We start from the raw sequence: 27,162 nt of genomic DNA, 5'->3' as shown, positions 1-27,162 counted from the left end.
TGGGGCATAATGCATAAAGGTAGTAGTAGTTCAGCGTATCAAATGACCTTTGAATTCCTGACAAGGGCAATGAAATCCAGATCAGTTCTAACGGGCAGGTGGTGGAAGAGACACGAGCGGATCCCAAGGATGGGCGAAGCGAGGGTACGTGGGAAGAGGCGTAGACTGCTTCAGTGTTTGAGACGGAATAGCTCATCTGGAAACCGGGCAATAACGAATGATGTTGCAGAAACCGACCCCTTATGTTCTTAACAGCACAAGGAAGCAAGAGGAGAGAAAAAAGATTCAACCCTGACCTCCAGAGAATCCACTTTCATTCTTCAGTTTGTGGCTCAGAGCTTCTCCTTTGGTGGACCAGTAATCTTAACAAATGATAGACATTTTGTGTRTCTTTATTTCTCACAGGTTTTATCCTTTCAGCTTTCCACTGACTTTTACACAGCTTATAGAGATTTTTCATTGTTAAAGTCAAAACTTATTTTTTTCATTTTATTTTTACATCACGGTACTGGGTCACAGGCTGTGCAGAAGTACTGGGACTGGGAGCAGAGGCACAGGAGGATCATTTCCCTCGTTCACTCCTTCGTAATCAAATTATTCCACAGCCCCCTCAGCTGTAGAGATGACCCAGGTTTGAAAGTCAGGAGTTTTCAATCATTAGAGTCAAGGAAAATAGACAAAAGCCGGCGCCGCTCGGCCGGYGAGGCCCCCTACCCGCGGCGGCCCCTCGGAGGGCCGCTGCTCCGGGGCCGCCTCTGAGGGAAGGGGACAGCGGGGCTCCCCCGATCCCGTCCCGGCGGCCCCGCTCCCCCTCGTCCGCAGCCCCCGGCCGCGCCGCGCCGCCAGGCCGCTGGCTCCGCCCGCACCACATGACTCCGCCGTCGGTAGAAACTTTTCCCGTCCCGCGGTTGGAAAATGGCGGCTTAAGGAGCGGGGCTCTCGCATCCCCGCCCGGTCCGGCCGCCGCCGCGGCCCCCTCCCCGGCGCCATGACCCGCTGGGTCCCCACCAAGAGGGAGGAGAAGTACGGCGTAGGTGAGGACGCTGCCGCCGCCGCGCTCCTGCCTGTTGCGCGCGGGGCGCCGGCGAAGTCCGCGGGGGCCCGCTCGGCCCGCGGCTGCCGCCAGCTCTTCCGCGCCGCCTCAGGGAACGTCCCCCCGGGCCGGGGCTCCCCCTGCCCGCCCGGCTCGGCTCGGTTCGGCTCCGGTGCCGGGCGCTGCCCCGCGGGGCTCCGCGGCTCGGAGGCCGGGGGTGTCTGCAGCGCCGGGCGGCCGCTTTGAATCGGCCGCGCAAACGGCCGGCCTGCCCCCCCCCCCCCCCGGGGTACCAGTTTAGCTGAACATAACTGGCTTTAAACTTCCTTCTGCTCTTTTTACTTTCTTCCCTAGCAGCAGAGTAGCACACGGTTCCAATAGTGCAGTTAAATATCGTACAGGAAACTTCAGCTTTGCTGGATTCCTCCTCTCGGGCCATCAGGGACCGCTTCCGAGTGCTGTGTGCCCACCCTGCTCCAGGGAGTGTCTCGATAATGTTAAACGCCAGCTAACTTACTCCTTCCTTCTCTTAAGGCAGAGTATTAAAGGTACCGGGGGGGGGGAAGGCTCTTTATTTTGCAGGGAATGAGGGTTTAGCACYGACGGGGGGGTTTCCCCTGCGCACTGCCGCCCGAGAATCCATTTCGTCCTCTGCCTCTTCCGTCCCGCTCGAACAGGGAGGAATTGTTYGCCGCCGCCGCTTAAAAAGTCCCAGTTTTAATTGCACAAAGCCAGACTTCCACGTTTCGGGGGCAGCGTGCTGCCCGGAAGGCCCATCCTGGTGCTGAGGGTGCCTCGCTCCTAACAAAAGCAATTATTAGGGGTTGAAGAGAAGAAAACCTCACTGCTGTGAGGGAGAAYGCTTGCAGCGGGGAAGGAAGTAATACGTTGGACTGTTCTATCTGGAAATCTGAAATTTAACTTTTTCTCCCCCYGCCTTGGCTCCTGGAGTCTGTTAAGTGTGAAGAACTGTTTTACTTTTGATGATTTTACAGTTTTATCCACAGCTCAGCCTTGTATATTCAACTTAAGTAGGAGAAAGGGAATTTCTGGGTCTGAGTAGAGCCCAAATGAATTTTAGGAACTAATTTTAAATTAAGTTTGTATGTCCCTAGAAAGCCAGAGCGTGATTTCTAAAATGTCRTTTCCATGTTTACGCTCATTTTACTAGCAAATCCTAGCTACCCAGTTAGATTTTCTGGGAACTCTGAGTAATTTCCATGTTAAGGATTCAGTAAAAATGTAAGGTGGCAGAAATGCTACAGCTGGCAGTGGCTCATTAAGTATTGCAAATATGTGCTTTATATTGTATGATAGGGTATTTTTGAAGTGTTGAATGATGTAAGGAATATTGTAATTTCGTATATACTCGTCTTATAAACCTAGCTACTCTCAAGCGCAGGTACTCTGTACTCTTTTACTGTGATTGAGCAGGTTCTTGAGACCTGGCTTTCCAAGAAAGCCATGTCTTAGGACTGCTTTGGAAAGGGCGAGGGAATAAGTGTATGGGATAGTTAGTATATTTTAAAATATACTTTAAGTATATTTGGATATCCGGTGTGGAGAATGACGTGTAGTAAGAGACCTGTACTTAAAGAAATATAAAATCTTGGTTTGCAGTTCTGCAAAGCACCAGGTTATTTTTGCGTTGGAAGTCTTCTGAACTCTTGAGAAGGCTCAGAGAGATGGTCGATCTGTATAATTMCTTTCTTTGTCCACAGCTCTTGAGAGAAGTTTGTCATGGTTTCTTACAGTAGTTTTTTGGTTTTTCTCTATAATAGTTTCTTTTTTTTTTTCCCTCCCCCAAGTTAGCTGTGAGTGATGATCCCTAGTTACATTAGGGATGAACTTAGTTACGTTCTCTGAGCTGCAGGGGTGTGAAGTTGAAAGTAGACACAGCGTTGCTATGAGAGGAAAATCGGATTTAGAGACAATGAAACATAGCTATTTCATTTGCCTTCACTATCCTGTTAAATGCAGATTTTGGAATGGATGTCCTGTTTTCTGTGTCACTGAATCTCCTAGGGAAGATTAATATTCCATTTGGTTGCATGTGTTTTACACGTCTTTTACACGTAGCAAACAAGGGCACTTCTGGGCATTGCAAGACTTCTGGTATTTCATTTTTGTGCTAGATGTGGAAACTTAAGGGTTGGGGGGAATTGATAGAGCAGTTACGCARTCACAGGACAGAAATGGAGAATATGTGATTAAGGTGAACCCCCTCATAAAAGAGTATTTTCTTCCTAAGTAGTTGCAATGACCAGTCCTGGAGAAGTGTGGTTGTATAACTGACAGTGGAACAACATTGTCTGACAGTAAGATGGGAACATCTGTCATTTTGTAAATAGGATTGTTGATTGAACTGCTGTCTTAATGATACATGTATACAAGTTGTGTAAAGCAGAAATAATAATCAACAGGATGGTGTTTTTTTGGTCGTGGGTTTTATTATTTATGTTGCTGTTGTGGGAGCTCAGAAAAGTGTGTGTGTGCATATGTACATATAAATGTTTTTGTTGTTTTTGTTTTTTTCCTCTTTGGCTTGTGTGTTGTGTGCATGACTAGTGTTGGTAACATCTCAAGTTCCAAAGACTTGCTGTCTGCGATATACTCGGAATAAATAATTGTTACCTATACTGAAACAGGATACAAGTATTTTTAGAAATGCTAGTTCTGCTTAACCAGCTTCATCTTATAATGTGGGATTTATGAATGATGCTGAGTGTCCAGTAAATCTACAAACTAAACTTATTGTCTTAAAATGAGATGCACTATAATGTGATGTGTAAACATTATCTCAGAGCGCAGTTGTGTGACTCAGCCTTGCTTCCTGCAAGAATTCGGCGCTTGGTATGGGGGGGGAGGTTGGATGAGGAATGGGTGTGGATGTAACAGGATAATATAATTATTTCATTTACATGAGGAGAGCCATCTAAAATGGAAAAATGATCAGCTTAACTGAAGTAGCTTTTCTCCTCTCCCGGTGTTTCTTCTTCATGTATAAGTTTAGTTATGTTTTTCACATTTCTTCCCATGTTATTTGAAAAGGCATGTAATATTGTTGAAATGTGACAGTCTTTGGATGGAGGCAGCCAAACGGGTCTATGGCTTTCTGAACTGTAACATTAGAGGCTTTCAGAAAGTCCCAGAAGTTCCTTATGTCTGCGGTTTGCCCTTGGTGTTGTCCCAAGTGGCTGTGGAATATGGCTACGTAGTCTTTCATTTCATGCGTTCGCTTTGATGTGAATATTGTAATTTTGGTGTTCTCCCTTATGCTGATGGAGATGAAATATAACGAGCTCCAGTAGGAGGTCTGTGAGCCTAACTAGCACTTCTGGAAGTTACTAAATTCACTTTCTGTTGTTCCATCTCAGATTTCCCTTGGACTTAAAACTGGGGTAAGAGGTAGAAATGGTGCTACTATGGTTACTTCAAATGTGGTATTTAAAAAGCCTTTTTGTTGAAAAGTCTGTGCAGGTGTGGAGTAATTAGACCACCACTGTGGTGTGTGGTGTGGGTGGTTTTGTTTGTTTTTTTTTTTTGTACTAAGTCAGTGAAGGCTCTGCCTCCTCAGGAAAGGTGCTCGGGTTTTGGACTGTTTTATAAATTCAGAGTCCTGATCAAGGAAGGCTGGGTGTCTCTACACAGAGCTGTACTGAATATTATTTCAGGACAGCATGTGATGTCTGGATAAGTGCTTCCTTATGCCGTTTATTATTTAGGTATGCCGTAGACACTAGTGTTTTTAAAATAATCTAAACATCTATGACCACATATGTATAACTGTTGCACTTCTGTTCTGGCACACGGAGGTGCTCTCAAGCTTTCCCCTGGGTAGACAGGGTACTAGGGGACGCAATGAGGAGCTGGTGGGCTAAGTGAGCTTCCTGAGGTTGTGATGCGCAAGTTTTGCAACCGGAGTTGTGCTCCTGCAGCAGCTCTCTGAAATGGGGGGTAGGAGTTCGGCRGAGCAGTGCTGCTGCGGAAAGTTTTGGCAGAATCCAGTAGTTACAGTCTGCAGATGCTGCGTCCAGTATTTGCAAGTATCATGCAGATGCTGGGACTGGTGGCATGTGGAAAGTCTCTTACTAGTTTAGTGTCGGAGTTGACGAGCTTGTGTTTGCATATTCTTAAAATAAAGAAGAAAAGGGTTTGGGGAAGTGGGGAAAAAAGGTACATCTTAGTGGTGCTGTTTTGTGAGAGAAGTTTTCATTTCTTTGACAGGATGAACTGTGATAGTTAACTTTATGCTACTGGTTATGGTAGGCCTAAGCCACGACGTGTCCAAAACCAGAGGAGTGAAAATGTGTATGTAATGTTTAATGTTGTAGTACAAGACTGTAGGTTTTCATTTAATCAAGGYTGATGTCTTACTATGCTGATGTCTTTCTGTAAGGTAATAGCACCTTATGTGAATTAAGGACATGCTTAATTCGCATAAGCGAGCTTTCCAGAGTGTTATTTCTTTAGCACAGTACATATGTTTTATTAATGAATACTTGGTATGATTCAAAATTTCTGTGTACTTGAGATTCTCCTGGAAAAGGGATACATACTTTAGATGCTCTTTCATTGCTAAAAACTTAAAAATCCAACTACATGTTATCCTTGGTTTAAATATATGCATATCTATCTATCTGTATCTATGAAGGTAAACTTTTTGTTGTGGAAATAGTATTAAATTGTTAAAAAAGTCTGGCTTCTTTTGGAGTTACTTAATGCTCAAGATATCATTAAGTTATGGAGACTAATTATTTTCTTACAATAGGATGTCTGTAGCGTTTAAGTTGTGTTGCAGTAATAAATGTCAGGACAGAATTTTGAAAGGATCTGCAAGAACTGCTTCAGGTCATCTTCTGTTACTCAGATCCAGTGCTGCAGTATTTGCCATTGTGTCCTAGGTAATAACAGATACTAGCATTTTTCCTCATTTATTTTATCAAGAATTTATTTTTTGAGAAAGCTCATGCAAATTGCTAGCCCTAGAAGCGGCCTGCCCTGATTATAGTTTTGTTTTGTGCTATCTTAGAACGCCTTTTAATGCCCTGCTTGCTGAAGGGATGCGTTCCTGTGCTTTGCCTTTACTGGTGACATGCGAAGGATGTGCGAGGTCCTGGTAAATGAAGTATACTTGTTCCCAAATGAATGACCTTAATTTGACTGTAGGTATGTGCTTGATTATGCTCAGTTCCTAGGCAGCCCGTATTGCTCTCTGTCAATGAATGACCCTTGTTGCAAGCAACAGATTGGAGAGGGATGAACACACTGGACGAGTGGACACGAGTGTGTTTACTTCTTTGTTTATTTTCTTCCAGGTCAGAGACAAAATTAAAACCAGTATAGTTGATTTTTGTAGGGATTTACCAGAAATACATTTTCTAATGTGCTATTAGAGAAAAATAATTGAGAAACAGTATTTATTAAAGAGTGCATATGTACTTCCTATGTGCTGTAGCTGTTAATGCTGTATTTATTTTTAATTGGGACATTTTGGCTCTTGGGCCCTTATGTGTAAACACTTAGAGATGTGAGAAGTATTAATATCTGCTTCAGTTTAATGGAATGGCCGCCTTATGACAGAAATGCTCTTTACCCAAGTGTCTTTATTGCAAACCATTCCTGTGCTTTATAATCACCTGTGAAAAATCTTTGAGGTTCACAGTGGAAACAGTTAATAAGCAATGTGACTTTATAGAGGCAGTAAACTAGCCAGACCTTCTTTCAAATGAGTTTAATGCACATCTGGCTGGAAAGGTTCTTTAAAATTTTTACAAAAGCTTAAAAAAATAGTTGTACTTTGATCCTGAAAGATRGCTTGTGGCTTCATTCTATTATTCTGTTATAAACTATTTGGAGAGGGCACATCACCCACTTCTGGTAGGCAGCCGCCTATGGGAATGAAATAGCATCTATTTAGAGAGTAAGTTTTCAATCAGTGTAAGAGTTTTTCCACTATTAAGACACTTGTTCCTGCAAAATAAAAGGGAAGGGGAATTTTCATATAACCAGGATTTACACATCCACAGGTATGAAAGTGACAGTAGGACAAGATACTCATTCAGGTTGGTTTTGGTTCATTTTTAATCTGGGGTGGGGGAGAAGTGTTTCTGAATTTCTGGCTTAATTTCAAGTGGTACCCTAGTGGTTTTTCACAGCTTTTCTATTTGGGTACTTGTCTTGCCATAAGTGTTTAATTTAGGTGCGTTGCTACAGTCCTGGTTTTAGACCGACTGCTTGCCATACTTGGCACAGCTTTTTGTGTTTATCAGTGTGTAGTGAATGCATCTTCCTTGGTGCACAGGGAGAACTTTCAGGAGAAGGGGGAAGTAAACCGAACGCAGTTTAAAGTCAAAACAACGTGTTCTCTTCAGGAAACTTGTCGTTCAGCTTGCAGCCACAGGCATAAGCATTGCAATAATTGTTTTCTGAAATACATGCGTTGCTGGAGTTTGTCCAATATTGGCTGTGGACTGCATGCAAGATATGTTTTGTGTGTGGTTTTTTTTTAAATCCGGATATTTAGTCCTTTAGGAGTGAAGTTCAATATGTTTTGTTAAATACCTATAATTGCGTTAACTTTAAATAGCTGAAAGGTGATATGTGTTGATGAATTGAAGCTCAAGTGAGGAAATAGCGCAGTTTTAAAGTTTACTCTGTTAAGGAAGTGTCAATTTTATTTGTTATCTTCTACTTGCTGTAAGTCTGAAACGTTTTATAAAGATTCGCTAGCAGCTAGTAGCAGTCTCTGTGAAATACATGGTCTTCTCTTCTGTACAAGTCTTTCTGTTCCTTGATGGGAAGACGGAATATTGATAGCTTAAAAAATTAGCATATGATTTTGTAAGCTTGAAAGTATTTTTAACTCTGTTTTCTAATCTATGGTAGATACCAAGTCTATTATAACAGCAGTTATTTGAATAGTGTTTTAATGAAATCCTTAATGAGTTATTGAAATATTTTCCTCCTCTAGCTTGGAGGAAAACTGAAGTCTTTCCCTATCTAAATTAAAAAAAAAAGTTTTTAAATAATAATTTTAATAATTTTGAAACTTTATCTACATTTTAAGCTGTAGTTATGGAAAACATTTATATATTTATAGTATAATTTGATTTATCTTCCCGTATTTATGCAGTTTGTGTGTTAAAGCTGATTTCTGGTGTAAAGACTTCTGTAATAGAAGCAGCAGCAATTACTGAATTTCAGTTTTATCAGCAAACTATGGAATATCTGTTGAAATATATTTCCACTCCATATAGCTTTAACTAAACTGAAATAATTATGTTGAGAACTACTATGTGTAATCATGTATCCATTTACATAACAAAACAAACAGATGGATGAATAACAGAAGTAACTATGGGCTGTGATATTTGAATTTTGGGATTTCTGGGATGGTATAGTATTTCTTAGTATTGGTGTTTTTATTTAGGGTACTGATTATTTTAGCTCAAACACTTTAGGAAGTGGATTTTCAGAGGTTTGTGATGATTAACTTTTTTCAGAGGGTGTTAGTGTAGCAAAAGGTTTCTCCCTTACCAAGTCCGAAAGACAAGCACGTCACCTGTATAGTATTTGCTGCGTGATGTACGGACACCGACTGGAGCGGAAACCTACGCAATCACTGGGCGTGTTGGTAGACACTTGGCTTCTTGCGGCGCTCTGTTGTCTGCGCCTTTGCTAGTGCAGTAGCTTTGGTGCTTCTGTGTGTCGCTTTAACTTTTTTACTATGCAAATTCATACTGAGTTTGAAAACCTGCTTGAGTGGATCTCAAGTCAAGCTGTGTGCGGCGGTTTCGGAAGCATGCTGCAATAAGGTAGGAGTACTTGAGAGACTTTATGTGCTGAGAGTGTCACTGGTGGAATTGAAGAGCATATTTTTCCCTTGTGTAGGAATCTAACGGTGGAAATGATAAATTCTTAATTGATTACGTGCAGAGGTTTGTGGAGACAAAGCTCCTGAATGGCTTTGAAAAGTGACATCTGAAAGTCCAGGTAGGCTCTTGGGATTCGTAAGAGCATATGAACCGTGAAATGCCAAGGCCTCGTGCGGTGTGAAGTACCTGAGAGCCCCTCAAAGCATCTAAATACCTCTTGAAAGTCTGGCCTTAGGTATTCTGTGTTCAGTCCGCATGCATCTTCTTTTGCTCAAAAGAAAGCACAGAAATACTGACATCACTGGCTTTGAAATTGAGTGTAATAAAATATGTTTAGGGAATGTAGTTGAATGCGTGGATTCCAGGGGGAGGTAACTGGTGCTAAACAAGCAGCTAATGACACCAGATTAATATCCAAATCTGCAAGCTGTAGGACCTTGACCTGTACTCCTATAATGGAAATTACTACATGTATGGAAATGGGGATGGGGGAAAACACCAAGATGGCTGGTGGTAGTGGTGGTGTGTGTTTGAGATCCCTGAATAAGGCTAAAGGGCATAAGTGGAAGGGAGCAGGGATGGGAGGATCATCYGTGCTGAGATGCTCTCCCTGGGTCTAGCAGCACGCCTGCTCCCAGCTGCAGCAATCTTTTACGTAGTCACAGGATCAGCCTGGCTGGTCTGCAGGAAAAGGTATTGGCAGGAGGGAAGGGGTTCGGTGGGTATACTTGGGTGGTTTTGTTAGGAATTAAGTGGTCTCTGCTCCAGTGTAGTAGGTGTATACAGCCGTCTGTGGGCTGGATATCAGAAAGGAGGTGAAATGAAAGCAACTGGTAATGTAAAAAAAATATTCCTGTGGTGGACCTTGAAACAGGAAATATCTGAGTACTGAGCCAGGTGGAAGTAGCTGATGATACTTGAGTTTCCAAGACTCAAAACACAGACGGTGAACAATAAAAAGGATGYACGCTTTCAGAAATCTGCTGTGCATGTGACTCCAGTGAACAAATCATGACTCATAAATGACTGCACATTATCAAGGTGACTGTTTGGAATGTCTGATAAATACTTTCTCATAAAGGAGAAGTTGCATAAGAATTTTAATGACTAAGTGGAAATAAGGTTAAGCATGTTATTCAAGTCAGGGAAGTTATAGGTAAGGATGTGAGTGAGCCTTTAAATGTTTTCTCTTGACTAAATATTAGGTTCCTCTTCTAAAATATGAGCGTATAAATAAAAACTGACATCATGRTGTTAAGGAGTGGAGTTCTTTTATTTTTTATTTTCTTTCCTTGACTGGCTTAGGGTCACATGGGAGCACGTTACCATTTTTGCTGCTCTGTGTCAAAAAGTCTGACTCACTTCTAATTCAAATATGTAGAGAATAGTACTTATATTTGAGTCTGTTGTTTGCCCTGTGTAATGTGAAGAAACAGTGATGTTATCTGGTGCCCAGCCTCTGGAGCCGGTTGCTGAGCGGCCTCGTGGCTTTGCTGGGCTCTGTATCTACCAGTGCAACGCATTGTTGGCAAAATGTGATTGTGATACAGAATTGCCTAAAAAAGCATACAAAAGAGAAAAAAAATCAGGAAATGAGAAGCTTTCTTGTACAATTATAATGTCATCTGCTTTTGCTAATGATTGCCTAGCTTTTTTCTTTATTCTCACATTTTGTTTTTCTTGTACACAAATACCCACCAGTTTTTTGCAGGCACTGACTTACCTCTTGTTTTAGCTCTTTTCATCCTTACTTAAATTCCTTCCTTACCGCTCACCTAGCTACCATATTTCACCCTTTGTGTTGAATGGAAGTAGTGTTTGTCTTTGGGGAGTCGTAACTGGGGGAAGATGGAAAATGTGTTAGAGCCGCTGTCCTCTTTTCCTGCAGTAACCAACCGTAAACCCCGTTTGCACTCTTACAGTATGTGGAGGGTGGATCATAACACCAGCAGAATACACGTGCACTAAATACAAACCCTCGTTCAACTTGYGCTGTTCTGCTAAATTCCCTGTGCTGTCTGCCTTTTGCTTTTTAATTTCTTTCTTGTGATTTGTGTTGTGTCCTTTGGTTTGTAGCCTTTCTGGTGCTGCTTTGACCAAGAACGTTGGCTGGAATAGATTTGAGATGCTCTGTTTTGTTTTGTTTTTCCCCTCTCTGGGGTGTTTGTTCTGCTTCTGTGGAATCGTGTCTGAAATTTCCAGTCTAAGGCTAAGTGGTGCAACCAAAACAGTAGTTTTACTGATAGTATTGTTCATAAGCCAATTGAAGCCTGAGTGGTGTGTGGGTTTAGCTTAGTTTTGGAGATATTTGAGCTTCCCTGCAAAGTTAGAGTTTTTCTCTAGCAGGTATGTCTTTGGTGTGGCGGGATCTAACTTGGCCTCTTTCMCTTGACAGCCTGTCAGCGAGATGCCTCTAGCTGTTGTCTGGCTTCCACCTGTATGTGACCTTGCTTAAGTCTTTTGTGCGCTTTTCTTTGTGTCTCTTCTGATGCTGCCAGTTAATTGTCAGGCCAGGAGAAAAAGACCTTTTTGTCCCAGACTTGCTGGGAAGCGCACAGCAGTAGGCATAAGAGCAGCTCACGGCTCTGCAGAGTACTGGAGCTCTGCTCACAAGGACAACAGCCGGCATTAACCCTTTTTAAATGAGTTGTTATTGACATATGACAGAGCACTGGAAGGGATTGAAGCAGAAGGTGAAGATCTTTCCCCAAACTTGCAGTTGCTAGGATATTCTCATGGGAATCATTCTTGCTCACAAGTTATGTGCCTGGAGGTGACATTATTGTGGCGGTGAGATTTCTGAGGCAGTCTGTGAGTCAAAGGGGGAAAACGGCAACCCCAAAGCCTTGACAGAGTGCCAAATATTCTTTCGGTATTTAGTATATTACATTTTGTTTATATTTGTCAGTCTTGTTCTTATGTGTTTCATTGTAACAAAGAGTCTTAAGAGGATTCAAAAAGGATTAAACGTTTATATGGATAATGGGAACATCTGCAGTTAGATTAGATTGGGTTGTTTTAATCCTGGGCATTACAGTCTTAAACAGCTCAAGGACAAAGTTGCTGGTGGACTAGAGCTTTTTTCCTGTGCTGGCTATTATGGTCTGCAATAAGTTATTCGTGTTCCTCTAAAATTCTGATTGCCGGGCATTGAATTTTGGAAATTCCTTTGGTCTTATCTAGCAAGACCCCTTTTCTTGGAAACTACACTACTGTGATGTAGGTGCAGGTAACGCACACGCAAGTCTTAATGCAATTACAGTGAATCCTCAGTTAGATCGATGCTTTCCTATAATGATCCGGGAAACGCTGAGAAGTTATACATTTAGTCAGTGTACGCTGCCTCTGTTCAACAGTGGCTGCTGTAGCTAACCTTTCTTTATTACTCAAGTTACGAAGAGTGAATAGTGCCTCGTTGGCTAAGTTTTAGTGGAAAAAAATTTCTTTGAGAAGCAAGTGAGTCTTTACCTAAACTGACTTGCTTTAACTTGTGTGTAGTGAATTCTGCTGCTGAGGATCCCTCGAAAAAGGAGGGGCAGAGTGGTTAGCTGAATATAACCGGATGAGCATATTTTAGAAGAGACTTAAGAGAATTTACTCAGTTATGATGCTGTTTACATTTTTAGAAGTTTTCTGTGGATGCGGCTTGTGTTTGGCTTTGAGTTTCTAGACAAATTCATTCTTGAAATGATTTATTAAAAGGTTTTATCAATAACTTTTGCTGTAGAAGAGGCCTCTGTTTATTTACTGAACTGTGATAACTTTGTGCCAGTGATTTTAAACTGGTCAGATTGGTGACTTATTTGATCAAATGTGGAATGTGCAGTTTGGACTTCATGCAGCGATTAGGCTCTTACCATGCACGTACGCGACCCCGTGCCTGAACGCTAGAAGAGGCTTTAGTGCTGTTAGGCTGTGAATATCTGAAATGCTGGGAGAAACGTGTAAGCCCTTACAGCGTGGGCCTGATACTATCTGTAACACAGTATGCTGATCTGGGAACTGTTTTTAGGAGATAAACTCTTTAAGATTAGAAGTTCATGTATTATGTTTGTGTAACAGTCTCTAGATGCTTCTATCATATATTTTCATACTCTTAGGTAAATATAAAAATATTTTTTCACAGGGGAAAGGGCATAATTGAATAGCAGCTCAAGTGCTGATAAGATACTGATAGTGTTCAAAAATGACTGGGTCAACTTACTAAAAAATAAAATGTAGGTGAACATTTGAAACCTTGAGTTCTGCCATTGCGTTTCCTTTCTTATTGCATCTGCATGTCATGGGCCTTTCTGTTGCCATCTTTAGATGCAGCAGCGCTGTCTTACGCAAAACRTTAATGGACGAGAAACTACTTTTTGGTATAATGTGTGTGTTTTTATTGTGTGTGCGTGTGTGTTTTTTTTCTTCAGAACGCTTAGGGCTCCTAATTGAGAGGAATAAGTTGGATTCCTCCATTAAAATGGTTCAGATACTCTCTTCCTTCAACAGCCCTCCTGTCTGCAGCATGTGAGCTGTGGAACCGCATGAGTCTTTCAGACTTTGTCTCTTCAGTCTTTCATTTTCTTTCTGAAGTAATTGATTTAATAGCTTTTAGCTTTTTGAAATTTAACTTGAAATGAGTTATATGTGTGTGTATGTATATGTGTGTATATATATATATATATGTTGGCTAACATAGCACAATACTAGTCATCAGAAGAGTGTACATTGTGTGCTAATGCTTTACCTTTTTCAAGCAAATAGTTGGAATAATGCTGGGAAGAGAACATACACACCTGATCTCTCTTCTTAGTATCATGTTTTAAGAGATAAGCAAATAATGTTACTTGCAGATTTCCTGCCCCGATGACTTTATCATCCCTGGTGAGTTGTTCTGTAGATTAATTTTATCCTCTGTGACTTGGTTTTGCAGCTTGAATTTAAGTTTCAGTGCTTGATTCCTTAAAATTCAGCCGTGTTTTAGTGGCACAGTAAAAAGGTCTGTCCCTATAACTCAACATCAGGCATCTGATGTGATAATTGCTGAAATTAGTGGGTGGTAAGAACACTTCAAAGACCAAAACAGGTTCTGCATGAGCCCTTTATTTCTGTCTCTTACCAGAAAGCCCTGGCAGGTGGCTGACTTCTAGCATTGCATGATGAGTGACCCGTTGTACACAAACAGAGTTAAATGACTGGAAAGGACAGGAGTCACTGTGCAAAGGTGGAATGAAAMAGTATTTAAGATGATTTCTTCTGAAGTGACTGGTTAGAGTAATAGTGACCACTTTTGTTTGTTGCACCCCTTTGTGCTTTAGATCAATCTTGGAGCCTTCCTTGCTTTTCCTGCCCCTGTGCTATCTTGGTCTTAAACCTAGTCAAAGTGTAGAGAAGTGAATAAAGACAAAGGTTTGTAGGTGTAGTGGCACTGGTTTAAATTATGATTTGAAGTGTAATTGGTGCAAAACCTGTGCTTCAGTTGCTCGAAGGAGTAGCTTGTTTTGTTTGCTTGAGCTGACAGGGTGTAGATTTAGGTTATTTAAGCAGAAATTAACTTCTCTTAAAGTGAAAATGCACATCTTTATAGTGCTGAGCAGGTATTTAAATCAGTTTTAAACATATTTAAAGTGAAACTGTGTAGATATAACACAAAATGCTTTCCAGTTGTTGCTGGAGGATGGGAGCCTCATGCAGAGCATGTGGGTTAAGGTAGCCTGGAGATGATGATTATGGAGGTGGAAATGGTTGCTTCCACACGCGCGTGAGCTGAGGAGGTGGCTTTCGAGATGCTGCTGCTTGGGCGTAGGCACGTGGATGCCTGCAAAGCCTGCGGCGTCTGCCCTCGCCCCAACGCAGTGTAAATCTTCCCCGCGGGAGCTCGAGTTGGAAACCTTCATTACGGGCTTTGCAGTTAGGGTCCCCTTTCAGCTTGCCCTCTTCTGTGTCTGTCTTCTATTAATGTGTCTTCTAGGACTTGATGTCAGCGTGTTTACTAGCCTGTAGACAGCAAGTTCAAGAATAACCTATGCTTTCCTGTTTTGTTAAGTGAAGGTATGATAGTTAGAAAATTACTGCTGGGTTAGTGGCAGTTTAAACGCTCTAGTAACATTAATATACATGACTATCAACAGTGTTTTTAAATACTTTGTTCAGGTTGTTACGTTTAACAAGTAAGGCTTTATAGCCTTGAGCTGTTCTGAATTAACAGGGATGGTTTTGAGAGTTGAAGGAATCGGGCTAGCATTTACGATGATAGCTTCTGACTTTATTTAAATATACTGAGGTGTTTCCTAACAGTGGAGAATGGTACTTGTTGGTAGTGAAAGATCCAAAGAATGGTATTTGAAAGCTTTGATATTTGCCTTTCTCATGTTCATTTGTGCTGTGTGACAGGTTATTGGGTTAAATCAACTTAAATTATGCTAGAGAAGGTTTAAGAACAATCACAACTTGTATTAAACTACGAGTTAAGTGTTGCAACTATAAATTTAGGTTACTGTTGAACAAAAATGTGGGGATTTTGACTTGTGTAAGCAGACCTTTGAACTGTTACTCTGCTCCTTTTTTTTTCTTTTTCATACTTCTAGGCCCTTTCCATGTTTGGTTTATGGAGAGGGTAACACTCGTTACTGGGTTTTTAAAGAGCAGTAATCCTGCATCGATTACGTTTTCTCTTATTTCCGCAATGAACGTACAAATCAATGCAAGTTAAAAGGAGTCTCCTTAGATGGTTACTGGTTAATTTCTGAGGATACGCAGAATTCCCTGCGTAACAATGCTAGCAGGAAACCACGTTGCTCGTAAAAGGGATGGATCATGAGAGACTGCATCTCTGAAGCTTCGAGTGTGGCAAACAGTAACTCTTTGTTGAGGTTAGCTGCCAAGCCAGTTCCATCACTATTCTGAAAGCGGCACGAGTCATGTGACTCTGTATTGGTTTGGAGGAAAAACAATTTTTCCCTGTTTTTGCAAAATGCTGCTCTTATCTTTTGATGCGTGCAGTGTTGTTTTACTAGCTTCTATAGCTACATTTTTGCATTAATTCCGGTGTAAGGAGCTACTTCAGAATAACATCACGTAGTTCCTATTTCTGCAATAGCCTAGCTGTTGTGGAAAAAGTGTTGGTGGGTCAAACTACAGCTCTTAGCAGGTAGTTCTTGCCTCTGACTATTATTTCTAAGAAGCCAGAACAAGTTCTTCAGGGATTATTTGACTGCGGATCCTTCTTCTGTAGTTCTTGTTGTTGGAGACAGCTTGAAGGACTGCAAGTAAAGATTAGCAGAGTAAGGTTTGATGTGTAAAAAAGCTTAAAACAGCATTTCCTTTCTTCCCCACTCCATAAGCTTTCCTGGAAAAGCAACTTCTGTAGGAGTTCTCCCCCCACCCTTGTAGGAATACTGAGAAGGAAGAAGAGTAGGAAATGGAAACTTCTTTCCATCACCCCATTTTCTTCTTGCTTTAGGCTATTTGCTTTGCATCATCAACTCTATGTTGTAGTGAATGGTGTCTTGCAGGGGCCGTTTTTTGCTAACAATTTCTGCAGTAGTGTGAGAGCTGTTTTATTGTGTTGAACTTGATTTTTATAGTCCATTGAAATGACTATTAAAATATAGCTGTGACATTAAGCTTGCTGCTGCACTGCTGTAGAAATGCTTAGTAAAAGACATCCTCTCTGCAAAATTATGCTCAGTGCAATAAAGACCTGCTGCAATGGCAAGGGAAAATTTTGAAGAAACACAGCTGATGCTTCAGACATTCTCTGTCTTCAGAAGGAGCTAAAATGAGTGGTGTGTGTGGTTTTTTTGTTTTCGTTGTTGGCCAAAACCTTCATGCAGATATAGCTGGACTTCATTGGTTCTGGATTTTGTGCAGCAGCAGAAGGCTGGAAAATGTGTTTTCATAAATGTTAGACCTGTGAAGATCCTGCTTCATCCCATGAGYAGCCAGTATTGAGGGACTTGCTGTGTTCATGATCCATTACTGATCTTCCACCCAGCTAGTATAAAAACTGCTGCTTCAAACAGTTTGGCACGTTATAGACCCCACTTGAACACCAAATTGGTAACTTGTGTTTGGGCAGGCTTTTACAGTAGTAGTGTTTCTGCCATTTTAGCCTGGAGCATGGGATTGGAAGGGACTTTAATGGTTTGCCTGCTTTGCAGGCATGACTCTAATCGTCCCTTTCATAAACTGGTTTTAGGATAGAGCTTGTTAGGTTTGGGGGTCTTTGTAGCTGCCTCTGTGTTTGGAAGGATAATCTTGAACTGCACTGCTCTAACTGGGATCCTCTAAGGCTGCAGTTAAAGTCAGTTTAAGTTGCTGTGACCCTGCCTTGCCTGGCCAGACGTTGCTGCCTTCTCCGTTCCGTCAGTGCTGTTTCTGCCATCGCTCCGTGCATCACTTCAGGAGTGCAGATATCCTGCAGGAAGAGCAAGCGGTTTTTGAGCAAGCGGAAGCCCTTGCAGCAGGTCCTGAGGGGTCAGATGAGCACCGGTGCTGGCACAAGGGAGAGGGCTGTAACGTGTGGCCAGAGGCAGGGCCGAGAGGAACGGGTGGGGAGTTGTAGCCGTGCCAACTCAGTAACTTAGTCTTTTGTGGAAACTCAGTCTAATTATATGGCCTAACCTTTACTCCTGACCAGTTTACATGCATTTGATCCCATGCCAGTATTGTCCTTAAGCTGAACTAGTTCCTTCCTCTTGTCAGTGTTTAACTCTTTTTCCTTCCTTCTCCAGTGCAGACCTTGATGCGTTTTATGCATAGCAATATTGAAGATTTTGCAAAGGTTTCAGGTAGAGCCTGTTTCAGATTTCAGTTAATTAAAAGCACGGGTGTCCTTCCTTCAGCTACACTGAGGTGAGGTCGGATTAGTGCATGCTAAAGCATGGTCTTTGTCCTCTTTGAGGATGTTGCTGACAGTCCAGCGCAGCAAGATTCGAGTTACCGCTTCTTAGTGTCCCGCAAGGAAGTGCAGCCTTATGAGGCAGAGTCGGGGTGCGCGGCGGTCCGAGGTTGTTGAGCAGCTTGACCTAGTCAGAGCGATAGCGGAGGAGCCGGGAAGAAGACGGCATGCATAGGTGATACAGCTCTGTACCAGGAATCGGGTGAGGGCAGGAGTCAGGCAACTAGTATTAGTTTTATTCTTGGAAAATGAAGTCTGTGAAGAGAGAAATAATAAGTAGTGATGGAATTGTGTGAAAGCAAAAGTGTCCGTGGACAAAACTTCAATGTGGTGAAGCTGCTCCTTCTGAGGGACAAATTCCTGTTTTGTGTTGCAAGTAACAGGGAACATGAAAGTTGCCCGAATTGAAGGGAACATTGTGATTCTTTTGTTTTGTGTTTCTTTGTGATTCTGTGTTACCACTAGACAGATGCCAAGACATCTGACTCTGGATGATGATAGCTATTTTTCTAAATTGGCATCTTGCTTTCCTACAAAAGCCAGTTTCCTACAAAGCTGGAGGTGGTATGATTACTTCTTGTATACAATGTGTTTCAGTTAATGGATTTCTTTAATATTAAAAATTGATCTGGATTTTCTTGATTGGTTTGCTTGTTAGTCATATGTTATAGCACATTGTTAATGTTTTTATAGTCAATAACTTTTTCTTGAAATTAGTTTCAGCTTTATGCCCTTGGTACTCAGTGTTTGAAGTACTCTGAATACACATTAAGTGGCAAGCAGAAGGAGAGGGAAACCTGGTAAGAGGGAGTTGGTTTCCTTATTTTCAGGGAACTAATAAGTGTCTCGCTTAAATGTTGGGAGGAGCAAAACCAAGAGCCTGAACAAATCTTGAATAGGTCCAGAACTCTCTTAAAGGGTTTGACTCATATTTTTCTCTCTTTATTAATGAAGAAAGAACAAGCATGCATCCTTTTCTCGATTGGCTGACTGGAACTCTGCCCGCAGGACACAGCAGCAGGGTAGTCATGCTTCGGGAAGGCAAGATGGTTTAGGCTTGTGGATTATTGTGGATTTTGACAATTGTCCTCAGCTCATTGATTCAGGTTGGGTAGTGAAAAGAGGCCAAATGTGTTGCAAAACATCCTGCTGCCTTGTGTTGCCATTTGTTATAAAACCTGATGTGGTTAGCTGTGCTCACMCAGGCTTGGGTGGCCCTTGGCTCCTTCTGACCCGCGCTCAATCAGCAGTCGGTGTGGCACCGGTGGCTAGAGTCTCTTTGAACTGCAGAATGCAGCCCTGGGAAAGCTGGCTGGGTTGGTTGTTGCAGCTGTACTCAGATGTTGAAATGAGATGGTAGTGCGTGGAATTTTAAAACTGCACTGTGTACAAAAATGCATTTTAGTAATGGACTTTTTCTTTGCYGTATGCTTTTGGGTCACACTAACAATGGAAGTTGGGACCTTCCAACACAGTCCATACACCCATTTCAGCATGAAAAAAGAGGATGATGCAATCTGGATCGTATAAATAGTTTCTTAGGGCTTCTCCCTTTTGTTTGGAAATATCATCTGGATGTTCACAAAAGATGAAAAATAGCTGGAATATTGAGGAAAAAATTGTGAATCCAACTTGGCAAGATTAGAAATGACAAAAACGGGGTGACCTCAGTAATGTGGGAAGAGCAGTACTCTGTGTGTGTATGGAGTAGGCTTACTTAACAGAAACACAGGTGCAAATCTGCATTCCTGAAACTTTGTATTTTTTTTCTTTCTTACCCATTAGCCTCAGCTGTAAAAATCAGAAACTTGTCAAGGTAAGTAATGGAGGACTAAGGAATTTCTATAATATTGAAAGCACTACTTTCCATTTAGTAGAAAAATGAGGTAAATCTTCAGATTTCTTTTATTTTTAACACTGAGATGGCCTCCACCTCTGTAGTTTCAGTCTGCTTTTATGGAAAAAGTGTAATTATCTTTAGATTTTCTTTTAAAGATGGTATAAAATAAAGCTGATAATGTGTTAAATGTAGTTTGCTCTCCTTCCAGAGGGTGAAACAATTAATGTAGGTTTTAATGCARAGTAATTCCAATATTGTACTGCAGCATTTTTGTGTTATCTTAAGATATCTCAGCCTTCATACTCATCTTCACTCGGAGAAAAGCTTTTTCAGTGTTTACTGATGTTACCTTTGCTTGCTTTTTCCCTTTCTTCCTGTGTCACCTCTCTCTAATTCTTCTAGTGTTGCAYTTCCCATTTTTCTAGTATGCACAGATTAATGAATGCGGTTCTCTATAGGTGTTTGTTTTGTATTCTGTAGTAGTAAATGGGTTTTTACTGCAATTACTGTAATGCCCTATTCATTGTTCCTTTCTCTATCAACTCCCAGAGTTAAAAAAATAAAAAATAAAAAAAATAAAAATTGTTGTTTCTATGCCCACACTAATCCTTTGGCTTTGGCATTTCATTACTTTTGTATAGGTTTGCTTTGTGGTTTTATTAGAAGGAGGGGGGAGGCAAGAACAGTTTTTACTGGAAGAGTTGCTCAGTCTTTATGTCTGAAAGCACAGCTGATGAAGAAAAATATCTTTGGTGATGTTGCAATGTAGCTCTCAAGCACAGAATAATGCCTTTTATCCTGCTGTGTACAAATATGTGAGATGACTTTAGGATGGTTTTCGTCTTTGATGTATTTTTTTTGTGTTCTTGTTGACTGTTTCCTTACCATCTTAGTTCTGTTCATTAAAACAGCATAGCTGAAACTCCAAATTCGCAGCAAATACTGTATTTGCTGAATGCTTTTCAGCTTTCATGTCAGCTAACTCCACATTAACTAAGGAACAAATCATAATAAATCCATCTGCAGCAGTCCTTGTTCAGTACCTATATCAAGAGCCGCAGCAATTCTTCATTAATCAGTGTCTCCTGCAAAATTACTAGATGCTTTTCCTATTGTGAAGAGGTTTGGTTAATTCCATTTTTATCAGCAGGTTAGATGTAATACTGCACCTGAAAGAGTCTGTGCAAGCCAATATGAGCATGCTTATAATATGGTTGTCAAGGAAACTTGGTATGATTTTACAAATATAGAAGGTCCCCACAACTCTCGATGAAATCAATCGCAGTTAATGATGCCTAGAATAGGAAAATAAAGCTCTGTATTTCTTTCTGTACAAATTTGTGACAATACTGTTAAGTATCATCATGGTGGTTGTTGTTTTCTACAAGCCAGCCTTTTAAATGTAATTAAACTTTGGTTTTGGTAAACRTACAGGTGCCCAGGAAATACGTAGCTCGTGCCAAAGGCAGCAGAGGGTAACTGCCCCCTTTGCCTTTCTGAAGGTCTCTGCCAGGGTGAGTAGTCCTCTATTCCCAGAAGGGTTAGGAGTCGCTTTCCTGGAAGTCGTCTTTATAGGTGACTCCCTTCCTCACTTAAGGCTGACGTCTATGTACTGAGCTAATTAAACAAGCCATATGAACCTGCTACTTCATCTGTGCTGCGGACCGTAATCCAAGTCGACTGSCGTGGCATCGGGCCACAAATGCCTGAATTTAATTCTGTAATACTTCTGTAGAAAGGCAGCATGTTAGCTCAGGAAGGAGCATCCTTGASCTTCAGTTGCTCTTGGTATCTCTTGAGCACGGTCTCTGAAGCTTCTTGTTATGGATGTATCCCCTTAAGGAGAAGAGAAAATACATTTTAAAAGTATTCTTTTAAATGATAAGCAAAGAGAGTGGTTGGTTGCAATAGAGAAAAAGCTGAAATTGCCTTTTGAGCTGAGGTTTATTAGAGAAGAAAAACGTCTGTGCAGATTCAGAGCATCAGGCTGCTGTATAAGGCAGTGTTAACCAAGAGGTTAACTTGCGCTCTCTAGGTTTAGCCGTATATCTTTTGGTGCTTAAGTAACCATCCTCCTTATAGTGCATGTGAATCATCAAAGATTTTTCTAAACCAGTTTGAGACTACAGAATTGTGTTAACAAAGCAGTGAGCCTTGGCTCCTAACGTAAGCGCAATGGAGGGGCCTGCGGTTAGGTGGTAAAAATATTCCTGATGCATCAGTTACCTTAAAACTCTCCAAGTTAAAAACTTGTCACACTGAGGACTGGATTTTCTAAATCGAGCAAAACTTTTTTTTTTTAAGTAAAAAAAACAAACTTGGAAGTTATAGTTCAGGCTTTTAAGTATTTTAAATGGTGACTCAAAATAGAGTTGATTAGACAAAATGTCTTGTAAGCATACCAGTTTCATACTTTTTTCTCCAAATTTTGGCTTTTTCCTGAATTAAAGCCTTACTGTTTGCTCTACTCAAACATTTTATGTCATAACGTCTTTTAAATGTCTCTGTAGGTTTAAAAAAAAAAAAAAATACCCTGTGGGTGAGTGAGCTGTTAGATTATAGAGGAGTATGCAGAGTAGCTCAAGCCTTATTTTGTAATCGCAGGGGTGGAATGCACTTTAGAGACATTTTAGTTGTTTGCTTTATCACCTCTTAATGCTGCTGCAAGTTGAAAATGTGATTTAGGACAGGCATATTTTCATTTAAATTTTAAATCAAACCTTTTCTTGGTCACTGCTCCTCACTGGGTTCGGTTCAGGTTGGGGGGAGCTGCCGTGAGCAGTAATTACCATGCGATGGCTGTTTGTCATCTTGTTTGAAAAGAGCTGGTCATTACGGTGAAGTTCCTCTTGCGTGACCCTCCTCATCACGACAGACACCAGTTAGCACTCCTGGATATGAATTTTAAYGTCTCTTATTCATAGCTGCCTTTGATTCTTAATGTTACTCAGTTTAAGTGTTGTAGAAATGGCTAGCTGAAGTGTGGATTTTGTATAAAACTGTCTCAATGTGTCGTAACGTGAATTTTTTTTGACATGGATGTCTGGTACTAGACAGCCCGATTGCTTGGTGGGGTGGGAGGGTGAAAGACTCGAGATGGGTTTGCTGTGGATGTGGTGAGCAGCCAGCGGTGCGGCTGGCTCTCATCGCAGCTCTGAGCGTTCAGCAGCTCCAACTGGTCTTTTAAAGACCAGACGTGGATTTAGGTGTTGAACTTTAGCTGTCCAAGTTTGAAAGCCTCGCTATTGACTGTATAACTTTGTCTTTCCCGGTACACAGAAGAACTTAACTGAAAAAATTTCTGATGCATGTTATCAAACAGGCTGTCCCTTGTGCTGCTGGGTCGGAAGCATGCCATGTATTCATTATTGTTAACGTTCCTCTGCCCAGAACAGTTCAAAATGTTAATTTTTGTTAATGCTTTTTCACAGGGCACTCTTCTCCTCCAGAATAGCAATTATGGTTTTGAAATACTACACTTCAGATAGCTAGTAGGGAGCGTTTTTTGTCTTTTAATAATGACAAAGTTAACAAAAAACATTAAAACAGGAATAACTAGCTTGGCTTGTTTTGATGTCAATAAAACTGTATCACTTCTGAAAGCCTAAAATACTTTGGTTTTAGTCTCCAGTAGAATTCAGCTATTTAACTTCTGATAGTTCCATCCCATCTCTATTCTTTTTACCCTAAGCTCTCTTCGTGCATTTGTTAGAATCCTCTACTGTTTGCCATGTCTTCTCTTGTTGTTTGTCTTCTTTTTTTTATATTTTTTAATTTTTGCACTCATTTTCTTATCTGTAAAATCTGTTGTCTAAAAGCAAGAAGAGTACGGCGGAGAGAAAGGATCAGGAATGCATGTCGTGTATTCATTATTCCTAACACCGTAAGTTGGAACTGGATTAAATTCTGGGGGACAAAAATGGTAGTTTGTGGAGACAGAAAATTAATCTGTAGTGTGAATTCTTAGCATGCCGATCCCCTGCCCCGGCCAAACCTAGTTTACAGCACGTTTCTCAGTTAGGTGTCCTGTAAAGTATTCTGGGCCTTCCTAATTTCAGCACTCATAGTTTGCAGGTTTTTTGGGCAAGAATGGTCTGGGTGTTTAAAAAAACAAAAAGCAAAAAACCCCTCATGTTGAATATCTTCTGAAGATGACAGTTCTCACGTCGCTTCCTTGGTGGTTATGCATCTTTTGCATTTGAGCTATCTCTGGTGTTATGCCTGGCTACTGCTTTTCAGGGCAAAACAACTTCTATTCTTTCCAAAACGACTCCCTGGCCAGAACTGACCTCTGGCAGGGTGGGAGCGAYGCAGAGGTTAATGGCTGTGGGGTGTGAGTAATTTCCAGTGGTCGCTTCCAGCGTTTGTTTCTGTAGGCGACTGTTGCAGGCTGAAGGTGTGCATCCAGGAAGGGTTCAAGGAGGAGGAGGAAGATGGGCCGACGTAGGCAGAGGCTTGCGCTTGTTCTGTGGAGCAGTGATTCGCAGCCTCTCCCGTGGGAGTTTGCTGTAAGGAGCTAGCTGGGACTCATGGTACTCAATAAACTCACTTGTGAAATGTACACTGCGACCCGGTTTGCTATAGATGCATCTAAACCAACCTGAGAAGTTTATCACTTAGTCCAAAATCCTTTCTTCCACATTTTAGGTCTTTAGTATTGATATTAACTGCAGGCAGCGTGAATGTACTTCAGCTATCTCTTAAATGTTATGCCTCTTGCTGTTTGTGCTGGGTGGTGGCACTCCAGGCTTTTTCTGAACTGAGTMCTGGAACAAGGCGACAGTTGACGTTTTATTGTCATTGCTTGTGGTGTTTGCAACGCTGAGCAGTTCAGAAGCGTCGGCAAAACAAGTGCGTTTGTGGTGGTGCTTGCCTTCAAGCAATGGAGGGGGGAAAGGCCAAAAAGCTCTTCTATAGTTTGGATTTGATTGTTTATCCTGTACCCAGAAGATAGGTTAGTTACAGGAGGACACTGTTGGACACTGTCAGGGCTTGCTAAGGTGTGAAATATGACAGCTTGGTTACAGTATTATAAAATGAGGGATATGACTGATCCCTTCCAAGAATATCGTTGGATTAATGCATTTACTGCTGGCATTTGTGAATTCTTAAATCCTTTCATTTTTAAGTGTAGTATTCATGTAGTAAATCTATGAAGTGTGACTGAGAAATTAATCCTTAATATTATTTATAAAGGTGTGAATTAAAGCTTTCTAAAAACACTTTATAGGTTTTTTGGTGTGTTAAGCTGACAGTGAAACAGTGCAGTTTATTGCAGAGCTGCATAAAATCGGCACAAAATACTGGAAGACAGACAAGTTCAACAAAATTAATTGAATGTTTTTTTATGAAGTAAAGGTATTATAAATGGAGTGAAAGACTATCTTTAAAAAGTAGATGTGTGGCTTTTTTAGGCTTGTTACAAGGGGAAGTATTAGTGGATTTAAAAAACTTGACCAAATATAGCCAGATATTATACCAAAAAATCGTCAGTGGCAATAGTGAGTAATAAAATCGGGTGTGTAGAGGGGGGAAAAAAAAATCTTTGAAATTATGTTGTCTGTGCTAATAGCAGTATTTTCTTTGTCTAGCTCTTTACAACTATGACGCAAGGGGACCAGATGAACTCTCTTTACAAATAGGTGACACTGTGCACATATTAGAAACGTATGAAGGTAAGCTTTCAAAGGTTGCATCTAATAACATTGTTTTTTGTAATTTACGTTTCCTTTGGACTTTATCTTCCTGTCCTGTCAGGTGATGAATTGCTTGCTTCTTGCTAAGGGACAAAATGCTATTTTTAATGAACGCGGAATTAACCAGTGCTAGATGTGAATGAGCAAGCATGTGGTAGATACCTGATGAATAACCATTTCCTTTTCCATGAAAAATGGATGTTCTCACAGCTTTATTTATATGGATCAGTTGCAGCATCTATTATATCGTTAGAGAAATGATAGATGTTTTCTAGATACCCTCAGATAATGCGAAAGAGCCTGATTCTAAAAGAAGTTTTAATCTGAATTTGAAAGTCACCTGGGTTCTAAATTATTTATCTCTCTCTCATAAGATGGATGTGTGTTAGTGCCATTGCCTGATTTCAGGCTTTTCAGATGCTTTGCTCGTTTTGATACGAAGCTGTAGCAGCGTTATATGTACCAAAGTCTTTCCTCCTTGATCCATGTRAAAGGAAACTTGAATACCGAGTTTGGTAATCAAGGGATTGTGAGAATTGTCACATCTTTCTGCCCTTGCTTGATCCAGTACTGAACCAAGTAAAATACTGCTCTGTATCCTTGAATCTAGATTTTATGGCATGCTGTAGTTTAGAAAGGTATAAGTAACATGGTGAAAACAGTGAACTCTTTGTTTATAATACTGTAACAGTTTTTGCTTTGAAAATGTGATTTGCTTTAATATGTTGGTTTAGCTTGTTTGTTTCTCTAAATATTGATCTTTTGTTATATCTCCATGGTAAACTTGTTTTCCATATCGGCTTGAATAGGATTTTTATTGTTATAGCTACTAAAATAAACAATGTTGCTCTATCAACGGAAGTAGCTAAGTTTACTCATCACTACCTGCCAAGTGACCTTTCTCATTGTTCTTGAGAATATTCTTCTAGAATTCAGCTTGCCACAGTACTAACTTACCTTTGACACTGCGCAAAGTAATCTTTCCATTATGCAGTGTTATATGCTTTAATAAATATCTAATAATGAGCAAATTTTAAATGCAAACAAGATGATTAAAATGTTGTTGTGCAGTTATATACTGTAGATTTATTTAAAGAATGTGAGAAACTTTGAATCCTGAATAGCGTAGGTGACACTTACCCTGTCGAATCATGAATGATGCTGCCTTAATGGGACAGTGGAGATGCCTCATTTTTCACCTAGACTTGAACAACAGAAAGACCTTTACACTCTCATCTAATGGTTGTTAGGCTTCAGGCACATGGGATGAGTTCATGTTAAAAGAAATGCAAATAAATTAGTGTTCTTCCAAACATTTTATACAACGATTAATCATTATGTGCCTGCTGTGATGGGAAATGAGATACCATAATTCTTGCCTCTTTTGTTCACAGAGCTGCCATTATTAGGTAATTATTTGAGCTTTTTGATCTCCAAGTTCTTCTACACAAAATATGCGTAGATTGTGCCCCAGGAGGTTTCTTAGCATTTGCACTAGTTTTACTTCCAGGTGTCCTAATGGGAACTCCCTGTCATCACTCCTGTCCATGTCGGGATCCTGTTCCGCTAGGATGCAGTGGAATGTGCCAGTCTGAACAACCCCCCCAAATAATAGGGCGGTGGGACAGAAAAGTCATTTGAAGAGTCAGGGGAATGACTTTGCAATAATAAATACAAACCCATAAGTTTTTTTCAAATTACTTGAATAAAGATTAAAGTATTTCTTTTATTAAAAATGATGGTGTCAGCCTTTAAAAAAATACCAAATACCTTGTCARGGTAATGGCATAGTAAATAGGTGCAGTATTCAAGAGAAATAATAGCAAGTGCTG

The 27,162-nt window shown here is 40.8% G+C and overlaps 1 protein-coding gene across 1 annotated transcript in view; it reads left to right on the top strand.

Annotated features, from left to right (window-relative positions):
* Positions 1-987: 987 nt before the first annotated feature.
* Positions 988-27,162, top strand: part of DOCK1 (dedicator of cytokinesis 1) — a 311,442-nt gene continuing 285,267 nt past the window's right edge. The window contains exons 1-2 of the mRNA XM_026065688.1: positions 988-1,034; positions 25,226-25,309. Of these exons, the coding sequence (XP_025921473.1) occupies positions 989-1,034; positions 25,226-25,309 (130 nt within the window). The 5' untranslated portion in view covers position 988. The remainder of the gene's footprint in view (positions 1,035-25,225; positions 25,310-27,162) is intronic.

Source organism: Apteryx rowi, unplaced genomic scaffold (genome assembly GCF_003343035.1).
Source record: "Apteryx rowi isolate R43461 unplaced genomic scaffold, aptRow1 scaffold_23, whole genome shotgun sequence".
NCBI lineage: Eukaryota > Metazoa > Chordata > Aves > Apterygiformes > Apterygidae > Apteryx > Apteryx rowi.
This window is presented reverse-complemented; position numbering and strand designations above follow the sequence as displayed.